Source organism: Coturnix japonica, chromosome 3 (assembly GCF_054131305.1).
Source record: "Coturnix japonica strain WE chromosome 3, WE-NBRP24, whole genome shotgun sequence".
In the NCBI taxonomy this organism is placed as follows: Eukaryota; Metazoa; Chordata; class Aves; order Galliformes; family Phasianidae; genus Coturnix; species Coturnix japonica.
Genome location: NC_140665.1, coordinates 24,165,828 through 24,181,275, shown reverse-complemented (window position 1 = coordinate 24,181,275; position 15,448 = coordinate 24,165,828). Strand labels below are relative to the sequence as shown.

General features: G+C 37.0%; 1 protein-coding gene across 6 annotated transcripts in view; it reads right to left on the bottom strand.

Moving 5' to 3' along the window:
• The window catches only part of MTA3 (metastasis associated 1 family member 3), a 130,210-nt gene that overhangs the window by 96,571 nt on the left and 18,191 nt on the right, over nt 1-15,448 (bottom strand). For all 6 annotated transcript variants that reach the window (XM_085543028.1, XM_085543027.1, XM_085543026.1 and 3 more), the window contains one exon: nt 14,966-15,059. In XM_085543028.1, the coding sequence (XP_085399154.1) occupies nt 14,966-14,987 (22 nt within the window). In that variant the 5' untranslated portion in view covers nt 14,988-15,059. The remainder of the gene's footprint in view (nt 1-14,965; nt 15,060-15,448) is intronic.

Below are 15,448 nucleotides of genomic sequence, written 5' to 3'. Positions count from 1 at the left end.
TTCAAGGCTGAAATATGCCTTCTGAGGGTCATACAGAACTCCTACCCTAACTTCCCAGAACAGACATAGTCTTAGAAATGCAGCATACAAAAAACACAGATATTTGAATAAATACTCAGAAGATTTAGCAATTTTATACCTGCTGTATTAATGATGGTTACATCAACTGCAAAACCAAATGTATTAAAACAGTATGTCTTAAGAAATTAAATAGTGAAACCTCAGCCTTAGCGAGCATTTCATAAAGCAGCCTTAGAACAGATCACCTCATCTGCTCTCCAGAAGAAACACTTTCTCAAACAACCTACACACTACCTCAAAACAAAGCCTGCCTGTATCCTCATGGCAACCCAGTTCTATCCAAATGCAACATGACTCCAGGGTTTTTGTTTGTTTGTTTAAATCACACTCTTCCTGTAGCTTATTTCACTTCTTCCCACAGCAGTGATAAAACAGTATGATCTAATAGCCAGTTCTTCAAATTGAGTTCCATCCACCATAAATCTATTTGGCTTGTAGGGCACCACTTACCATCCCTGTTTTGGCATGCATTGTAGGGACAGTATCAGCAAAAACAAAGCCTGACAGTCTAACCTAACAAATCTACAAGTGCAACTCACACCACAACTCAGTTCAGAGTTACCTTAAAATCTGTCATGTTGACTATAAATAAAGCTTAAAAATCCTGTGCAAATGCAAAGCATTATTAAATCAAGCAAATAAATAAAGAGAAACATAGGAACTAATGTGAAAAGGTTTATGTTTCAAGCAAAAAAATAGCTGTGACTGCTTTCTACAATAAATGATTGTTCTCATGTTAGCTATATTTGCATTTCAAAGTTCAAGCACGAATATTTCTTAAAATACCCAGGTGTGCCAGTGTTTAGTTTTTTGGGATTATGGTTCTAGGTTTTTGTTGTTGTTTTTTTTTCCATTGTTGGTTCTTCATTTGTTTATTTCACTATATGCCCTGCTTGTAATATTTTAGAGGTCCAAAGTTCTCATTTAGCTATTTACTTCCTCTCCTTCCTAAAAGATATCAAAAGCACAAAGTAATCCAGTGTTATAACCATTTGAAAACTAATGGCAATAAACAGTCCATTAGAAAGCAATTTAGACACCCAAACACAGGCACCCAGGGCCATTTTAGTTTGACATATCCAAAACATCTCGCCATCAGCATGGTACAAAACACAGGAGAACGTATGCCAATTTGAAGTGTCAGCAAAAAGCCAGGAATGGTATCAAGGAGAGTTTAGAATTATTTATCACCAAGATAGTTTAACTACTCTTGTAATAAGAAAAAATTGAACACTGGACAGCAGAGTGAGAAAACTGAGTCTGATCTGGTCTGTAAGAAACAATAATTTAAATGAAAAATCCTTAAGAGCAAAAAAGTAGGGATATCTAGTGAACTTTCAAGGTTCTAGGACTATTTATCATATGTGGGCTTTCTAATATTCTTTAATCCTGTATACTAGAGTGATCTGGTGACACTTCCCTGAACAGTGGTAGACATGCCCTTCCCCTCTTCCCATCTGACATTAAGACTGAAGTGACTCAAATAACCAGTGTATGCTGTAAAGAATCTCTAATCACAGAATCATAGGGATTGGAAAGGACCTCTGAAGATCATCTAGTCCAAAGCTTGGGGTCCTCATTTTTACATTTGCTCAACTTAAATACATTTGCTTTTCCATTGCTCTGCTTAAATAATACAAAATGTGAAGAGTTCTTTCATATTTTTTTCCTTCTTCTATCCAATTTATGCTATACACCATTAGAAAACAGTGTTCTTGGTAAACTTTAGAAGACACTTTTCCATGCCACCTAAAACTTTGTAGGTGTCTTTGTTTATCGTTAGTGTGGTGACTCAAGCTTGCCACCAAGAACTGCTTGTTTTTACAACTGACATCAAATCAAATTCAAGGCAAGCCTCTAGAAACACATCAAACCCATTTAATATAAAATGGCTTAAAAAAAAAAAAAAAAAGACTTAAAATTCTGAAAGATACCTAAAAAGGTTTAAGTGCAAGTCAACAAGTCAAAATATTCCATGGTTTAAAATGAACTTGAAAACATTATTTTCACCTAACCTATTGCTCCTAACTTAAGATAAAACATACCCAGCATACACTCCACTTGTCTTCTGCAACAGAAAATAAGACATCAGATTGAACACTGGAGGTTATCATCAGAAGCAAGTCTTTAGTTTCAAGAGGAAGAAGTTCTCCCTCTGTTGCCAGCAAACTGCTGTTAGTTTCAGCTAGAGATTAGCTGGACCACAGAATCACAAATAATTCAGGCTGGAAGGGCTTCAGGATGTCTCCAGCGCAAACTTCTCCACAAAGCAGGCACAGGCTGTGAGGTCAGCCCAGGATACACAACAGAGACCACAATGCCTCTTTGGCAAACTGCTCATGGTGTAAAAGGTTTTCCTTGTATTGAATCTGAACTGCACCTGTTTCAGTTTAGTTACTGCAAAGAGCCCAACTTCATCATCCCTATAACCTCCTCACACATATTAGCAGAGCACTTCTCCAGGTGGAACAAGCTCAATTTCCTTAATCCATTGCGCCAGGGAAAGTATTCCAGCCCCCTTTCCATCACTGTGGTGGCCTCTGCTGAACTTCCTCCAATAGACCATTCAATTTCCTATATAGGAACCTAAAATTGGGTGCACTGGAGTGCTGAGTTATCACAGGGGAAAGTCACTTCTAGCCACTTCCTTCCATCTATTGCTTATGTGCCTGGCAATTCAGTATAGAGAACTGGTATGCCACCTATATTGCAAGTGCCTGGTTGTTTGCTGGCACTCCCAGGGCCTCTCCTGCAGAGCTGCTCCTTCCAGTCCATCCATCTCCATCCTGTATTGCAATCAGGGCCTCTTCCTTCCCATGAGCCAGACTTGGCATTAACAATCACTTTAAGCAATTTATAGTGTTACAACAGCTTCACCAAGTTTAAAATACTTTTAAAATTGTATTAGATCAGTGTAAAATTCAGTTCAAAAAGTGCCATTCAGCCGGACTTTAAGAACAGCTTCTAAATTTTTATGATTTCCTATACACGTTTTTCTCTGAGCATAGACTGTATTATAAGCATGGTGTAAGTAAAGCAAAATCTATATACATGATAGGTATCACCAACATATTTTGAAACCTACAGATAAGAGGCTGAGAATGCTGAACAGCAGCAAGTTTACTGCACATATCAAAGGTAAGATGGCAGTGTGAGAGTCTCAAGCTTAGCGTGTTGCAGCAAAAGCATCAAGCATGCATTTGGCAGTTGGACACTACAGTAGAAAGGAATACAAATATGGATTTGAGAGAATAGAGTAGATCTGTTTCCCGTCAAAATGAATACAAAACACAAACATTAGACTACCTTTATGAATGAGTGCTCTCTTAAGCGAGCAGTTGGACAATTTGCTCAGTCTGCATGAGGTTTCCTACCACATGCTGTGCTGTACTAACTTGGTTGTGATATTTAGCCCCCTAGTGCTGCAGTGAAGCAGTTTAATAAACTTTGGGAGCTAGACGATGCACAGTTATACAGACAGTTTGATTGAGAAAGTGTTTACCAAAGCTGAATTAATCAGCTCTGCTTACACCATGCCTGCTAGTGCAGCCTTCAGACTGTATGTGACATCTACTTGGTATTTGCTGCTACTGTAGGTAGGATTAGAAATCTCAAACACAATGTGTATGGATTGTGAGTCATTTTGATAGCATACTACTACCTCATGTGTGCATCTTAGCAATTTAGCAGGTAGAAAAAACAACACTGGTTGATTGTGCTTACAAGGAGCAGGTGTACTTTTAATTCCTGCTGGATAGCACAGATACATACACTCATTGTCTGTACGGGGTTTTCCATTTTTCTTGCACAATGAACCAAGTGATCCTCCCACACAACAATATCATCACTTTTCTAAAGGAGGTCAGAAATAATTGCATTCCACAACCATTAAGAACTAGGATGCCACGCCTACTCCCCAGTAGAAAAATATTTCTAAACCCAAGGACAAGATTGTTTCAATATTTCAAAGCGTTCTGTTACATAGTAACTACAGTAGCAATTCCCAGGATTGAAGTCACATATAACTTGTAACTATTTCATGTTTATCTCAGTCCTTCAGTATAATAAAAACTGCGGCAATTCTCATTAGTAGAAAACTCCCCATTCCAAAACTTGATAGATGGAGATTTTTGAGAGCAAGGACCTTGACAGTGGAAGGCAGAGAAAGATTACCTTTACAAGCAGCATGAATCACAATGCGCTACATGAAGAAATATATAATGATAAGTTAAATGCTACATGAATAAATGCAGGAGTAAGCATGCTGTGGTTTAACAGTGCTATTCGGTGCTGGAAAATAGTTTATGACAACACCTCAAAAAGGAAAGGTTTCAAGGAAGCGTGAAAATGGTAATATGCAGGAAGCAATGAAATAGAGCTGGCTACAAATAGAGCTGGCTACAGAGTATCAAAAACCTAAAGGTAGACTTTTTAACTCCCCCCCTCACCCTCCTTTACCCCCTCCCTACCCCGCCCCCCCCCCCCCCAACCTAGTTTCTGTTTCATTTATTCAAATAGTAGCTACTTCAAAGGCAGAAAATATGCTGTTACAGAAATCGAAAAGAGTTTTGTCATGTATACACTTTTATAAACTGCAGCAACCTGTTGCAGCATGTGCTGGCACCAGTTCTGCGCAGTGCATTCCCTTTAGCAGTTCCTTACAAAACAGCATACTCAACATTGTGCAAGGGACAAAGCTACATGCATTATGATTAACATTTCCAATGACCATTTACTGGATCAGACTCATCAACTGAAGTGTAAGTATGTCTAGGGCTGTGGCAGGAAGACAAGTGAGAAGTTTCTGTTCTACCTTCATATCCAGGCTGGCAAACTACCCACAAAGCAGAAAAGCATGCAGGCAATTTGACACTGTTTAAGAAAAACAAAAATAAAAGTCTAGCATCTGGCTCAAGAAATATGAGGGCCAACTGCAGCAATGTCATCATGTAGGTAGGATTCTGCTCTTTTCAACCCAATAATCCCTCCAGAGCAGCACAAACATTATAAAATCATTTGATACCAAGGTAGCCATGGAACACATATCAAATCTTCACCTTTATGAATAATTATTAGATACTGAGTGAGAGAAATCTCTGTCTTCCATTTCTGTGAGACCGATCCTATTAGCAATTTTTCCCACCAGTTAAATTTGTCTACACAAACCACCTGCTCGCAAGACCATTTTAGATGGCCTTTCCTTTAAAAACAGCTAAAAAATGCCTAACAAGTTACCAAGTGGTATAATTGCCTCAACAAAATACAGCATAGATACATTAAGAAAAAGAAAGAAAGAAAGAAAAAAAAACCCAACACACAGAGAACTACTCACAACAAAAACCTTTAAGTGTTCTGCAAGAACCAACCCAGAGTCCGTATCTAAGATCCATACAGGTGTTTTCTTTGATTAAGTTTGGATAATAACCACAAAGTTTCAGAGACTTAAACTGTTTTTCCAGCAGCTGATTTATATCCGCAGTAGCAGGTACGAACAGCTTCTCAAAATCTGTTGGCAGAGGAAAGGCACAGATTGTAGAAGCACTTTCCTCCCCCTACTCAGGATGGCATATGATTCTGCTTATAAAACACAAATTATTTATCTTCTACACTGCCTCCTTCCAGAAGGGCTGAATTTTTGTTTGATTTTTCAGGGGGAAAAGAAAGAATAGCAAAAAATAAAAACTAAAAAAGGAAATTAAGGGATTTGTGTATCCGGTTCCTGAGTAAAGTTAATTAAGACGTGTTAAAATTTCATGTTTAGGAATTTAAAACTAGAATAATATTACCCAAGGTAATGTCCACTCTATGCCAACATGGTAAGAAAACTATTGTTTATAGACTTGATGAGATGAGCAGGAAGAGAAGTTCATACACTTTGATAGCCTAAGACTTGAAAGTTAATTTTTTCCATTTCCTACCGTGTTAAAGCTTTATCTTCTCAGGTTTGTTTTTCCCTTGATGAATATACAGAGATTTTAAGATTCTAATTAATGAGAACCTTACATATGAACTGAGAAATGCGTAAAGAAATATAAAATTATGACTTAAAAATCAATAAAACCTTTAGTTATGATGAGTGTGTGAGGAATGATTGTGTGAGGAAATCAGTGCAGAAATAAGCGTCCCATTGGATTAACTAGCAAAATCTTAAAATCTTCCATATACGTGCCATGTAACAAAAGGTAAAAAAATAAAAACCAACAAAAAATGAAGTCTTTGTATTACTCACAGCATTTTGCTTTGTACACAGCACATTCAAATGCCATATTTGCTACAGTACCAAGCAAAAATATAAAAAATTATCATTTCTACCCTTCATGTTGAATGTTCAGTATTTTAATCCTTGACTTTGCTTCTTATTTAAAAACAACAACAATGCCTAAAAACAGAAGAAAGAGAAGAGCACTGTGGAATTATATGAAGCTAGACACCCCTTGAAGGGAAAAATGCAGAAGCTGCCCATTTGTCATAGCCATTTTTCTTTATGATTCTTGTCCCCTTAAAGCCTTACAGAGAACAATAGCGTCAGTATTTTAATCTTGAAGGCAGCAATGAAGGACCTAGCCCAAAGGAACTGTCACACAGCACAGGGCCACAGTGACCTGTAGAACCAGACCACAGGCCACCAACCCTGCCAACACTGCATTTTGGCACTGATTTAAGCCAAAACAAAGGTGGACTTCTAATACAGGAAGCTGCAACAAGTCATCATCTTCAACATTGTACACTGTTCACAATCCCTAATGGAACCAAGAACACAAATGAAAATTCAAGTCCATCACTTGGCACATCAAAATGGGAAGACAGCTAACTTAGTTTTTGATAGATGCTTAACCTGCTGTACGAGTAGAAAAACACATGTATTTACATAACCTCCGGATGTATGCGTACAGAGCACTTTATGCATAGCCCATCAGCGATGCAATCTGCACAAAGATGATAAATCTGCAAACAAGTTTTGGATTCAGACAGCCTGCGACAGCCAAAATGAACTACTCAGCTCTCTGAACTCTTTAAAGAATTTCATAATGTAAAACAGGCATTTACTGGTAAAACTGCACTTTTCACCAGTCAAACTTGTTTTGCTCATGGGTGTGATACATTCCACATTAGAATAAAACATCACTCTGCCAGGATCCTCACAGAAGCACTTGCATAGCACATATAAACAGGTTCACACAACAAAGCTTCCCCTGCGAAGGCAGGGCTACAAACAGTGAGGGGAAAAACAGAGTATCGATCAGACAGGCAAATCACGTCTCTAAATAGCACAGCTATTCCAGACACCCACTTTGCCACTCCATGCAGTCCAGGGCACATCAAACTCAACATACAAGGTAACTTTGAGCCCATATCCTGTTATTCATGCAGGCTACATTTAACCAAAAAAACCTAAAAACTAAAATAAAAAGGCAAACCACTGAATTACTTTACATATTAATCTTATCTGCTATCTCTACCTTTTCTGTAATTCCTCGCACCAAACTATTCAGTGCTGCATAAATTCAGCTGTCAGCTTGGGTAGGAAGCACCATGTCCTTTCTCACACAGAGCTTTGCCCAAGTTAATAAGCCCTGTCTTTATCATCCTGTGTGAATTTAAAGGCACTCATGAGTACGATTGAGGACAGCTATCACAGACTTCATTTCACTGCGCAATGTAGGCATATGCAAGAATTACTGCTGAGAAGCCTTTAAACCACCAGACCTCACCCATGATTCATACACCTAATTGCCACTGTCAGATGGGAAAAAAGTCGTTTTATATCACTAGTGAGTTTACGCCGCTTGGATCTGTAAGGAACACACTACTGATTCAAATAGATGATCAGAGAACTCTTTGAAGATGTAAAATGCGTCCCTAATTGGAGCTTTAAAGATACAGATAACCCAGCAATGTGGAATTTTTTAGACTAAAATTTATGCCTTGAGTGCTTTTTCTCACTGGGGAAAAGATGGGAAAAGAGTAGATTTCCACAATCTTGAATGTTTCTAGAAGGCGTGAAACACTCTTTACCTTTGGGAGACAAACAATTATGACTAATAATAATAATTTAAACTAACTATATTTCGTAGGTCACTAAGAAAACTGTAGGATCACACACTGGCTGGCAACATTAACAAACATTAAGGTGGTAAAAAGAAGTCAACATCTGAAAGAAGACAGTTCACAAATCAAAGAAAAAGCAAAAAACAGTGAGTATGGCAATATGATGCACACATGTAAGCTTGGCCAAATGGGAACAAATCCTAAAAAAGGCTGGGATATAGAGAAGGCACAATGCTCAGACTGCTCTCTGTGAACGCTGCCTCCCCTCCAACAACTCAAACATGAAGAATTTATTTTGTGGGTAGAGCTAAAGAAGTGCCTCCTTCTTTTGTGATCAAGCGAGCCACTCCCAACTGAATAAATAACTTCAGTAAGCAAGGAATAAATACAGAAGTTTTTTCAGTACAAATACACGGAAGTTGGTAATTTGCAGCTTTCTACTCTCCACAGCAAATTCACAAAGTTAATCCAGATTTCGGTTTTAGTCTTTTTACATGCACAGAGATTGGTAGCAACGTGTTTAAGCCCTTTAAACTACATGTACTTAAAACAAGAGTTTGAAATTTACAATTAAAAGAAAAACCAAACACTTCTAGGTACGGTTGTCTGAAATTAAAAGTCTATTCTTAAGAGATTAACATCTAAAGCTAGCAGCTAGTTTCCTAGATCAGCCACATAAATTACACACAGTGGGCATGCAATAATTTTAACACACAATGTCCTATGTACTCAAGTGCAGATCCTACATACTCAAGGGGAAAAAAAAAAAATACATGCACATTCTTGCAAGTCTACTGTCAGAGCTACAGTCTCCTGCAACTACAGACTTGGTCGGTAACCCATTCGCTCCATTAAGAGAATATGAAGATTCACTATCTAATGAAACATTATACACCAAAGGAACTGACTGAACAGGCACAGAAGTTAGTAATTCCACACTATACTTAGAGCTGACAGTAAGCTGGCTAATGAGACAGTATTCGGTACAGATAACTACTAATTCCAAAATGTCATTCACAGAAAGAAGACTGTCAGAAGCAAAGAGCTCCTCATTACTGTTCTGTTATTGTTTTTATCACTGAGTAAAAACAAAAAGCAAACAAAGCAAAAAAAAAAAAAAAAAAAAAAAAGGCAAGTACACAGTTCCTGCACAAAAATGGAAGGAAAAAAACCACATTATTTATGAGACTATCCAAAGCACCCTTGAAAAAGATAATTGGGAGCCTTGGGACAAGTTTCTCCTTGGCGACAAGGACGTGATTTTGGACAAGGCTTGCTTTATTTAAGTGAGTTCTGCACTTCCTCCTCAGTAAATTAAACCTGAAGTAATTCTCTTGGGTAAATGAAAGAAAACTTCATATTCCCTTGTTTCTGGAGATCAAAAAGGTCACGTCTTCCTTTAAAATAACTTTCCCTCAAACTAATTTTTAGTGAAAGTCATAGTTAAACTAATATAAAAATACCTTAGCATAAAAGCTACGCTGCCACTGATTTAAGAATTTGTTATTGGTATCGTTTTTAAATGGTCCTCCTAAGGCGTGTCTTACCACATCACAGACTTGAGGATACCCAGAAGCAACATCACATACTTAACTTTGCTAGTGTTTATTTACAGTCAACTTATGGAGACATGCAAAAAAAGCATAACATTAAAAATTCCATACTCAAGCAAGAGATCCACTGGAGCTCATTCTCCCAGGCTTTCCTAGCCTACCACATTTGTTTTGTACCCATTTGCCATTTCATCTTCCAAGCAAAGGCCTGAGTCTTCTGATGGCTGGCTCAGATACACTATCAAAAAACTTGCCTTCTCCTCAAAGAAAAGAGGGCAGAAACGCTAGGTCGAAAAAAATCATTCTCTTACTTCTCTGGTACTAGAGGAGAAAACATCTAATCTGCAAACAAACAGCAGTTATACTTACAGAAGCCTTCAAATTATAAAGGCAGCATCTCACTGTACCAGTTACACAAGTCTGCACACCCACTCCTCAGGCATATCTAGCAGCCAACCCTCCTCCTCGAGAAATGTTCCGAGTTTCTCTTATCCTTGATTCCCAACTTTGCCCTCCCAGTCTTGAGCTCATTTTCCTCCTAACACTCAGAAAAAATGGTATACTTCATCATAAGGTAACACCAACAGATTTGTTTTCTTAACTGCAACAAGAGATAGGCCTTCTCACCTAGTGAAATTAAAAATATAAGCTGAGCCCTAACAGAAAACATAATGTAGATTACTAAATCTTATGGAAAAAGAACAGTTACACATTACTGCAAAAGTAACAAACCAACAGAACTCCTGAGCTCTGAATACCTGTTTTTCCCCACATCACAACCATAAGTAAGATCCAAATGGATTTGGGTGGATCCACAAAGGTGGATAAAATGAGTTGTGTGCAATGCAAGAATTAATGTTCATCTCTGGCATTCAATTGACAAAATATGCTTCTAATTAAACTTATGCTGGGAAAAAAAAAAAAAAAGTGTTCAAAGGGAAAGGGAACCAAGAGGACAAAAACAGCCAATTTTAAGTTTTCATATAAAATTTCAAAAGATTATTTAAATCATTTAATGTATTAAAACATAAAGTAAGTAACAAGAAAAGTCTCACACTATAAAATGATTTTTCAGTAGGGATTTTGATTAAAGAGTCATTTTATCCTTTATTTCATTTTATCATTTTACCAGCAGCTCTTTAGTTTTAGGTACAAAAAGTACAGTACTGGAAACAAACCAGGACAAAAACAACAACCACCAAAAAAACCCATACAGTTTTCTGGACATTATCATCTGATTGGACAAAACTAATCCAGAAATACTGGATTATTAAAGTTTTGAATTACATTCTACCTCATACATGTCTCAGAAAAAAACAACAACACAAAGCATTTTAGGCACTTTACTTAGGTGTCCTTTACTAAAACCCCAGGGTTTCCACACACATACAATTTTTCTTCTATGAATTGAATATATGAATTACCTTATTCCCATTTTAGTTTCACTTACTCTTGATAAAAATACTGAAAAGCAAATCTTTAAGCTGTGTTTCATGAATTGTTGGAGAGGATTAAAGAATTCTCATGTGCTCCAGCTAAAACTGAGTACTTAAGACCATCACTATGCTGCAGCAACCACATATTCAGAAACCTGATGACAAAAAAAAACGTACAAGTGTAGCTACATTTAATTTACTTTTATCAGCTTAGACCACATAAGAACTTTCATCATGAGTACTATTTTGCAGATAAAGAAAAGTATTGAGAGAACGTGCAATTTATCATCACGAGACATCAGAGTCAGACCAAGAACTGAGCAGAGATTTCAAACGTCCCACAGAACCCACCTAAGCACTAGTCTCACTGGTTCTTTGTTCCTAGAAATCTCTATGGCATAAACAAAATCCTGTAGGAGAAACCCCACTTTGTATAGCAATGAGACAAGAAACCTGACTGTATAAGAGAAAACGCATTTAAAAAGTCCTTTAAAAAGTGCAGCTATAAGACACGCAGACAGTAAGTGATCTCAACAAAGAGCATATGGAGTTATAAAATGGAAATAAAGATAACAGAACTTAAAAGAACAAAAAAAAAAAAGTAAACACAGAAGTTAAGCACTTCACTGTAACCCAAAATTCGTGCTCAGCAAAGCCCAGCTATCAAAACCGTTCCCTAAAATGTTTGTAACAACCCCACTTTATCTAAAGAATCAACTACATCTCAAACTACATTTGGCAATTTTTTACAACTTCCCACACTGGTAAGAAAACATTTGTGTTTCCTTCTCCCATTTTAATGAGCTCGGTTTTCGTTCAATCTCTCCAAGTTAATTTCTTATGCACTTTGGTCATCTGTTGCAATAGCTCTTGCCTGCTCTCTTCTCCCTACAAAGCCAGCCTTACTCTGTTGCATGAGGAAGGAAAGACCACCTTCCCTATGACCCCATAGCAGCAGATACCAGGTAAGAACTGCTGGGCACTGCACCTTGGCAGAATTCAGCTTCTCTATTTAGAAGGCTGTTGAGGATCAAGAAGTAAATCTTGCTGATATTTTGTGTAGGCTTTCAAGCTGGCCTTATCAGACAATTTTATTGGTGTGTCAGCAGAAGTCAAAGGGGAAAATGTACTATCTTCAAGGGCTCATAAAACACTGAACACCTTCCCCTAGATTAAAGTTCCTGCAGTTTGCTAATGATATTACTTACAGATCAAGAATGGCAAGCACAATGCTAGCAGAGAAATAAAAATGCTACCTCTTCAGTTTCATCAGAAACACCAGGTTAAAAAAAAAAAGAAGGAAGAAAAGCAACTTCCTCATACGTAAGTGGCAGATGATTTGAAATTAAGGGAACTCCTCTACACTTGAGTATCAGGTCAACTATTCTGCCCTTCAGTTTTTCTATATACATATATATAAATCCCAAATCTTGTTAAAGATTTTAAGTATGCTGAATTCCCTACCTGTGACCATTTCACAGACCTAATTCACTCAATTTTCCCAAATACTGTTTAAAATAGGTTTGAAACTTTTTCAAGTCACTGAAAAAAAAGTGACTGAAATTCCTAATTGTTTTCTTATAAAGGCATTTAAAGCTTATTAGAACCTGTGTCTACATCACCAAATGCAACCTTTGTAAACTGGTGTTGCTCAAAAAAAGCCAACCTCTCACCCAACTAAAGATCTCAAAACATGTATCAGTCAGTATAGTTTTCAACATTCAGAAAGGAAAAGTAACAATCACTTGTAAGAGAACAATGTCATCAGAAAAGTTCAAGCAGAGCATATACTTGAGACTTCCCTGGACATGCACACTGGAGTAACCAGTGGTTGAAAAAAAACTTCCACTTCATCAGAAATCCCTGTCTTTCAACCTTCATTTTTAAACAAATCCAGGTAGAAATGCTGAAATACCGGCATGTTCAGTCATACAAACATTCTGTCCATAAATATCCAAATATTTTGTTTACTTACATCATATTTTTTAAACAGAACACTGATATTTCAGAAACAAAACATTTAAATTGATTTGACATTTAAATACATCTGCTGTGTGAGCTGCATGAAGATCCAGTCCAGCAATTTTACACTACGTGCAATCCTCTACCATGAAAAAAAGATCGCATAAGACAATCTAGCTGAGCAGATTGGTCAGAAGGAAAGAATCATGTACTGAGAAAGCACCCATGGAGAAAATTAAACGCTAAGAATAATGGTTCTAAGAATTACTACCTGTAAAACATAGAGGCATTCTAAAGAGGCTTGTTGGATCAGATAGAAATCACATCTTTATTTTCTCACATAAAAACAGCAAGGGAGTCTCAATATGGAAAGCACAGCAGAACACTCCCTCATGCTTCTACTGACCTCACAGCAGTGCTAGCATACCACAAAGAAAGAGGAACAGGCCGTCAGCAAGTCCTTTGTGCTGGAGTGCTGACAAAATGGCAACCTATACCTCACAGAGGAGACACAAAATCAATCTTCACTTTTTCGGATTGAATGGCGCCAAGAAAACTAACATATATTTTACTTATTTTTTTTCCTTTAAAACAGGAATTGAGGATTTCTGTTTCAAAAATCAAATTCAAAACTTATATTTCCAGTACAGTAACTTTCTTTTTCATCTTCCCTTCCCCCATACAGAAAAGAGAAAGAAGTGTGGGAAAGTTTAGTAAGACTCACTTTAAGCTCCACATTTCTATACATTTCACATAGAAGAACTGAAAAGACTGGAGGTGGACTATCATAAATAGGTCAACAATAATCCTGAAGCATGTGCAAAAGAACTTAAATCACCCTTCTAGATCATTTTCAAAAGAACTCTTCCACTGAAATATAGTGCTGCATTTAGAAAAAGAAATAGAAATTATTCTGTATATTTCTCCTTGCTTTAAAACCAAGCTAGGACTTCACGCTACATAGTGAATTGGAGGCGACTTAAATAAGACTAGTGAGAGAACAAACTAAAAGCCAAAACCTTGCTGTATCTCTTCATGGTGGATACACGCGAGTAACATTACCAGAATATGACCTTACTTCAGTTAAGGTCCCTTACCTTAAATTCTTAAGGTATTTCCTTAAGAATCCCATCACCCCATTATCTACCTGCCCACAAAACATGACATTAAATCGTATTTTTAAAGAGATGTACCAAGATACATTACAGAATGGAGATCTATGACACATACAATAATTTTGACAATTCATTCATAACTGAGCTGTTATTTAGCAGTGTACTCTATCATTAGCTACAATGTTACAGAGAAGTCTAGTGCTTCAGTTGTTGACCAAATGGCAGCTCCCACCAACAACTAAGTATATGACAAAAGTAAGAGTTTATCCCTGTTACGGTCATGTAGCTGTTTTTTCAGAGAAGCAGCGAAGTGATACTTTATTAATATCTAGTTCCAACAAGTGCACATCATAGCTATTTTGCAATGTGCAGGCATTTTCTTGGAATACACTTTAATCTTTACCATAGACCTTTTAGACGCCTGTTTTTGTCCCAAGTCAAATCAAATTGCCATCAATGCTCTAAAGATTAAAACAACTTATGCCCAATATGCACTTCTGACATAAAAAAGAAATACAGTTAAGTATTTCAGATTTAAAAATAAATAAATAAGTGAATTGAAATAAGGAGTTCCCCTCATTTTAGGTACTGTTTAAAACTCCAAGAAACAACCACTGGAAACAGAGCCAATATCAGATAACAGTAAGAATCTAACAGGATATTAATTAATTCTTAATATAAATATACATTACTCGTGCCAAAGACATTTGAAGTGCAAAAAGCAAACAGGTTGTGTTAAAAAGAGAAAATGCCCGTGCAGTCTACTTACTAGCATGCTTATCTGCAAGCATTATGAGGCTGTTGGAAATATCTCTTCTCCTGTAGAAACACACCACTTTGGCTTCCACATTTCCATTAGCAGTCTATGGAAGATAAATTCAATCAGAGCGTGTCCCTGCTCAGCTGAGTAGCACAGATTGCACGCCCCCCTCTTGCATTTTTTCCTTGTATTAAGCCATTCTTACATGAATAGCTGGACTGAGATAGGATTGCAGGAATTGCTTCCTGACGTGGACTAATCAATTTCATATAAATTAATGTATTGATTATAACTATTTACTCATATGGTAATGTGTGTTACTCAGCTACTAAGGGATGTAACACTAGTATCACGTTAACACATAAGAATACATAAGAAGCAGCAGAACCTCATGAAGACTTAAATATATAACACATATACACGTAGTTATAGACTGAACTGTGTATATCAACAAGTGAGTACTTCAACATTTTTTTCCAGTCATATTTTATA